This window comes from Phasianus colchicus, chromosome 22, assembly GCF_987193195.1.
Source record: "Phasianus colchicus chromosome 22, bPhaCol1.hap1.1, whole genome shotgun sequence".
Taxonomy (NCBI): Eukaryota; Metazoa; Chordata; class Aves; order Galliformes; family Phasianidae; genus Phasianus; species Phasianus colchicus.
Window position 1 is genome coordinate 4,103,024 of NC_143457.1, and position 6,482 is coordinate 4,109,505.

At 51.5% G+C, this 6,482-nt stretch overlaps 2 protein-coding genes across 2 annotated transcripts in view; both read right to left on the bottom strand.

Moving 5' to 3' along the window:
• Positions 1 to 2,912, bottom strand: part of PIK3CD (phosphatidylinositol-4,5-bisphosphate 3-kinase catalytic subunit delta) — a 42,090-nt gene extending 39,178 nt beyond the window's left edge. Inside the window, exon 1 of the mRNA XM_090122937.1 lies at positions 2,893 to 2,912. The gene's annotated coding sequence lies outside the window, so the exon portion shown is untranslated. The remainder of the gene's footprint in view (positions 1 to 2,892) is intronic.
• A 1,659-nt stretch (positions 2,913 to 4,571) lies between these two features.
• Positions 4,572 to 5,623, bottom strand: LOC149915260 (uncharacterized). Its single transcript, XM_090122990.1, has one exon. It carries the CDS (start codon positions 5,621 to 5,623, stop codon positions 4,892 to 4,894), a length of 732 nt encoding a protein of 243 aa, XP_089979116.1. The 3' UTR covers positions 4,572 to 4,891.
• Between the last annotated feature and the right edge of the window lie 859 nt (positions 5,624 to 6,482).

Consider the following 6,482-nt stretch of genomic DNA (forward strand, 5'->3'; position numbering starts at 1 on the left):
AGAGCCACTTCTCTGATGTGCAGCAGCAGGATCTCACCCAGAGAAACACCTGAACACGTGCTACCTCTTCCAGAGCCAGCACCAACATTTCTCAAGAGCTGCCAGAGGCTTCTTCCAGCCTTCTCACCTCCACCCCCGTCCTCCCTTGCAGCTTGTTGTTTCAAAGAGCAGTGGTGTGAAAAAACAGGAAGCCATGCAGAGAAGAGAAAGAATACAGATAGAAGCATGAAACTGCAGCAGCAACAGCTCCCCCAGCACGCACCCCACCTCCTCTTCCCTTCCCACCCCCTTACCACAGGCCACGTTTTTGGTGAGAAACACTGTACTTTTGCTCTTGACGGGAAACTGGTTACGGAGCTGCATGGCCAGAGAGCCACTGCAGGAGGGGAAATCCAGCAGCGTGAAGGAAGTGTTTCTCACTTGATTCTGCAGGTCTGGGGGAAGGAGATGGGAGCGTGGCTGATATCAAGACAGGCAGAATAAACCCACGGGTTGTGGAGCATCAGAGACCCCCAGTAAGACTGCTACACTTCATTGTCAGCTCAAGTCCTGGCATCTGCTGTCTTTCAGCATGGCAGAAGAGGCAGGACTGCACGCAATCTGCTATTGCAGAGGAACAGTGGGTCAGTTTGTTGGTGGGTCTGCATTCATAGCTTCCCCAGTCCACCTTCTGTCAACGGGTTCCTCTTTTATTGGAGCCTTCATTGCTCGCACCCTTATCGTTTCAGGCTGAGATGAAAAGGGTGGGGATGAGAAAACATCAATTAGAGGCAAAAAAAATGTAGCAGGGGACAGAAATGCCAAGCAAACCCCTGAGAAACAATTAAATGCTGTGGTTTCCACATCATACAAGGTATTTTCAACATTATCTCTGCACATAACACCTTCTGTTTTTATGTCAATCGATTTAGTGGATAAAAGGAAAAGAAGCAATGCCACAAGGATCCTGCTGCTGCAAAGATGGGAAAGTAAACAAATATAGGCAAGAACCACCTTGACCAGCATTTCTGAAGACTAATGCTCAGAATTTCAGGAATGCAGGTGGGATAAACACACAATAGCAGGTGACAGTTCACAGGATGAAGCCGTGAAATAACCCAACAATCCCATACTGAATGACAGCTCAGGCTCAGATATGGGCCTTAACACTGAGATACTGGCACAGCATCTCTCCTCTCTGCACTTAGCTTGGATACTGGCAATTAATTCTCCTACACCTGCACTAATTTGGCACAGTGCATGGACAAACTGCCTTTCTCTTCCACTGCTAGTGACATATAGAACTATTATTTCAGTTGCTCAGAATCAATAAGGGAAAGAAGCAAAGACAGATGTGAGACGATATAATGGAAAGGAATGTAACAGTCTGATACCCACTGGTGGGAAAGGGGAATGTAGTATTTTCATAGCCATTTTCAAAGACTTTGTATTGCTTGCAAAGGGATATGCTGTGCTGTGGTTTATTTATAAAGCCAATAAGAATGTTGACCAAAGAAGAAACTCGAAGAAAAATAAGCAGAGGTCGAGTTTTCTAAATGCAGTCACAAACTCAAGAGAAAGGAGCTCACCAGTACAATCCTCCACTGCGAGTGGGATGCAAAACACAGGAGAGGCCCCAGTACTTCAGAGCTGCTAGAAAAGCCATGCAAAGCATGAACAATCTCTCTGATTTAAATGCAGTCAGTGCTGCAGTTTTCTATTCCAACCAGAGAAGCAAGAAGGCTGTGCATGAGTTCCTGAACAAAACCGAGGGAGATTCCCAGCACCTCATTGTGCTGGCACAAGTTTTCCTGTGCTCTTAGGCTGTTTGTTCCGAATTTTCAAATAACTAACAAGAAGAGGAACTCCTACAAAGAGTGATTCAGAGCAGGGACTTCATCTAAATGATCTGAATCATCCCTTGGAAGAGACCATCCCTGCTTACAGTTGAAGGATGTCTGGAGAAAGGAGCCTGCTAGAACAGATGATTCACTCTGTGGCAATCACACCAACACATTCCTGCAGGAGACCTAACTGCTTGCCAATGGAACTGTGCCTCTTTTATTCGTGGTTACCTTAAGTGACAAAACAGGAGAAATAAGGAGTGTGAAAGGGGGAAAAGCACAAAGTCCCTACCAATGCACTCTGCGATCCTAATAATTGGCCCCCAGATATCTTCCCCATTGTGTGTCCCTACTGTTCTCACAAGGAATGCAGTACATTCTGCCTACATCTGTTTGAATGCATCCATAACAGCCATCGCTTTAAGGAAAATGAACCAAGCCCAAGATAACAGGGGATGCTGCTGGGAACGAACCACTGCAGCCGAACATCCATTCCTATCTCCCTTTCACACCCCTCCCCGTTTCATTTTCTAGAAGAGAAGGAGATGCAGTCATCATCACTGAAGACCATCGCAGCCTCACTGACAGCCACCCCCAGGCTCGCTGTGCTGGTACAAACGCACCATCTAGTGGCAAACACAAACGGGAAAGCTACGGAACCAATAAAGCACAAACGTAACTCTTAGCAACGTAACCAGATTGCTCAAAGTCCCTTTAAGAGCCCCAGGCCCTGGCAGCAGGCACGAGGGCAGAGGATCACTCTGATCACAGCATCCTGACACAGCATGCCATGTAGTACAGCAGGTGCGTGACTCCATCTCTCACACTGGGTTTGAGAGAGCTGCTGAGCACCCCTGAGCCTCTCAAGAACAACCAGTACTGAGCCTATACAACCCACTTTGTGGGCTTACTATCTCTTGCTTCAAGAGGAGCAATAGGGAAAGAGGAAGCTTTACAAATTTAAATTCAGCCTTATCCACGTGTTGGTGGGTGCACACAGGAGATGGCACTCATAACAGGGAAGGCAGAGAGCAGCCCCTGATGGAGAAGAGAAATCATCATCACTTACCCAAGCCATGCCCTGCCAGGCAGCCACTAGACCAGATAGAGATATGCTCCAAAAGCAATCCCAAATCCAAAAAGACAGGGGTAGATCTCCCTGCAGGGGAACAGAAAGCATAAAACCCAGGAGCTCCTCCACCCACACCCCCCATAGAAACTTCTGGGCCTCATTAGTGTGGATGGACTGCAGCTGCCAGGACCTGATCAGGGCTGCTGACACCTGCCCTTGGCAGCAGGTGAGCTGGAGAAAACATGCACAGCCCCTCCAGAAATGCAATCAGCTCTTGTTCCCCTTTCTTGTGTGTGCAGGCAGCCCCCACGAGGCAGTCTGCCCAGGAGGTCCCTCTTGGCAGTCCCAGCTCCACAGCCTCTGTGCACAATTGTATGACAGAGGTGGCTCAGCCCACAGCCCGCAGGTGCCAGAAAGCAAGGAGCAGAGAAAAACCCTCGGGACAACTTAGGGGAGACCTGGCAAGGAGGGGGAAAGGGGCGCTCCTTCTTCTTTTCTCCCAGCATGTAAACCAGTGATGCGAAGTCATGCTAACTGGTAAGGAAACACAACTCAGCTGGAAAAGCAAGGTGAGAAGCACACACACACACACACACACACACCAGCTTTCAGAAACTCTGCTTATTTTCATAATTGTTGTGCACAGTGGAATTAATGACTGTCCAGATGTCAAACTTCATACCCCAAACGCAGCAGCGGTAGTTTCACAAACGTGCATTATTCATATATGACCAAAACCACAACAGGGACCAAAAAACTTCTCCAGAACAAAACCCTCGAGGTCTCTGCTGTCCTTACGTGCAGATTGACTGCTGGCTTCAACATGCAACAGTTCTTTCATAGCTGTGTTCCACTGTGGGTGCTGTGTTGGTTTGATAGGATGGGGGCACCAGGGGTGACTGCAGGGAGACAGAGAGCAACGTGGGGAATAACAGAGCTGCAATGTCTTTAATGTGCATCCTGTAGGAACAGCCTCAAAGCTGTCACCTGGCTGAATCTTACAGCATTCCCATGTTTTATTGACATTGCATTGTTAGAATTTAAAGGCAACGTCCGGAATCATTTCTTAAGTACAAGAAAATGCAAAATACAAACTGCACATCCAGATTTAAGCCCCAACTTCTCTAAGGATGAACAAAAAATCAGTTCTTGCTGAAGAACTGAAGCCGTGAGCTCCTACAAGGAGTATTGAACAGTTCATAAAACGTCAGTATGGCAAAGTGCTGCTCTGCACAAACTGTATTTGAACTTTTCCTTAACAAACTGAAATACAACCCTTACTGGAAGCACACTTTGTCCCTGAGCCTTATTTCTAGGGGGAAGCACAGAAATGACTCTGAAATTAAAAGGGGGAAACATCCTCATAAAATAGAGCATCACTTAGAAGGAAAACGTTCAGAACAAATGTGTGCAAACATCTGTAAGAAGCAGCAATATAAAATAAACCCTGGCTGTATACAAAACCTCATATAGCTCTGCTTTAAATACAAAGAAATCAGATTCCTGGCGTTACTTCAAAGATCTTTGTGGGTTGGTTATTTTTTTTCTCTATCAAACTGAAAAGTACATATATTATTTATATATATATATATATATATATAAAAGCTTGAAATGAAAGCTCAAGAACGAGTTAATGAGTTTAAGGACACTTGCAAAAATATTGTGCCTGTAGCAAAGCCAAATTTCACTTGCACAAGGACTGGCATCCCTTGAGCTTCTGTATACTTCCAGATTCAAGAAGACAACACACAGGTGAGCCTGCCGAAGCTCTGCAGCCCCCTTTAGGGTGGTCTTAAGGCTCGAACACCAATAAATCTGAACAGACAAACTAACTGAACTGACAGCAATGTGAAACGCGGCAGCACATCTCAGCCACTGCAACGCAACGGGGGGCTGCTCAACCAACAAGGATCTTCCAGACCAATCTTCCTTCGCACGCTTCTGACATCTACAAGTCGCATCCCCAGGAAAGTGGGCAGGACGGAAGCTGGAAGCCTCAGGGCAGCACCGGGGCTCTGCTGGCGGCCAGAGGGCGGCGGGATCCCGGCTCGGGCGGGCATTGGGCGGCAGAGGCGACGCTGGGCAGCGGCCAGGCGAGCTGCAGCGGGGACGAAGCCGAGCTCCCGGCGGGCAGCGCTGGGGACGGCTCCGGGATCCAGGCGGGCTGCGCTTGCGGGGACTCCGGGCAGCAGGGCGGGCAGCAGGGCGGGCTCCAGGCGGGCGGCGCTCGTTGGCAACCCGGGCAGCAGGACGGGCTCCAGGTGAGCAGCGCTTGTTGGGCACCGGGGCAGCAGGGCGGGCTCCAGGCGGGCGGATCGGAGCAGCGGCAGCCGCGGGGCAGAGCGGGGCGGGCACGGCACGGACAGCCGGGGGGCGGCGGGGGGGGGAGGTCCGGGCGGCGGCGGCGGCGGCGGTGATCGCCCCCCGGGAACGCGTCCTGGAAAGCGGGGTCCAGAGCCCATTCGCCGCCGCGGTGCGGGGCGCCGGAGCGGCGGGGCAGGCGGAGGAAGCAGGGGTTGAGGCTGAGGTTGTGGCGGATGCTGTTCTGCCAGCCCTTAGGGCCGCGGCGGTAATAGGGAAAGCGGCCCGAGACGTAGCTGTAGATGCCGCTGAGCGGCAGGCGCTGCTCGGGGCTGGCCCGGATGGCCATGGCGATGAGAGCCGCGTAGGTGTAAGGCGGCTTCTGAAGGGCCGGGCTGCCCGAGGGGAGCTGCGCCTCGTCCCCCATGGCACCGCCGCTTCTGTCCTTTGCGCTCCCCCGAGCCCTTTTCCCTCCCTCCCCTCCCCATCCCCGGAGCGGTTGGGGGTCGCGGGCGGGTCAGGACGGCGCATTCCCTCGGCAAACCCAAGCGCGGCAGAAGGAGAAGGCGGCAGGTGCGGCGGGCAGCTCGGGGGCACGGGGTCACAGCGGGGGAACGCGGCGCGGGGATGGGGCGCTTCACCTCCGGGCACATCGGGGCCATCGAGCCGCACGCCGGGATTCGTGGGTTCGGATCCACGCCGGGTCCGTTCGCCACCCGCAGCAGCTGAGCGGAGAGCAGCACCGCCACCACCGGGACACACAGTGCGTCCAAATGGGTCTGTAAAGAACTCCCAGCTGGACGGCAGTTCGCTGCCTTAGCCAGTGATTACTGGTTAATAAGCCCTCCTTTTTTTGCTCGCAGTTAATAAATGGGTAAACGAACTCACGGCTCACTGGTCTGGGTGGCATCAATTCCTCTTCTCCAAAAGTTGTAGCACAGAGCTGAGGGAAACGCACAGAGAAGGGAAACGCTCAGCCTGTCGTTCTCAGCTTACACCCATACAAACGTTCCTCTTGGTTTTCTCACTGCCTGTACACGTTTGGAGGATGACTGGAGCAGGACAACCTGCATTCAGAACCCCTTTATTCCACCCTCTGTCTGCCAAAATGCTGTGTGGTTTTGTGTGAGATGATAGCAGGCCAGCCTACAGCATCAGTCAAGATCAGGGCTCCAAGGAAACAGGAACATAAAAGGCAGACCCTGTCCTACGTGAGCTCAGGACAGCAATGCCTTACCTCAGAAGTTACAGCAGGAGATGACTTTGCTTTAACTGAAGGAAAGCTT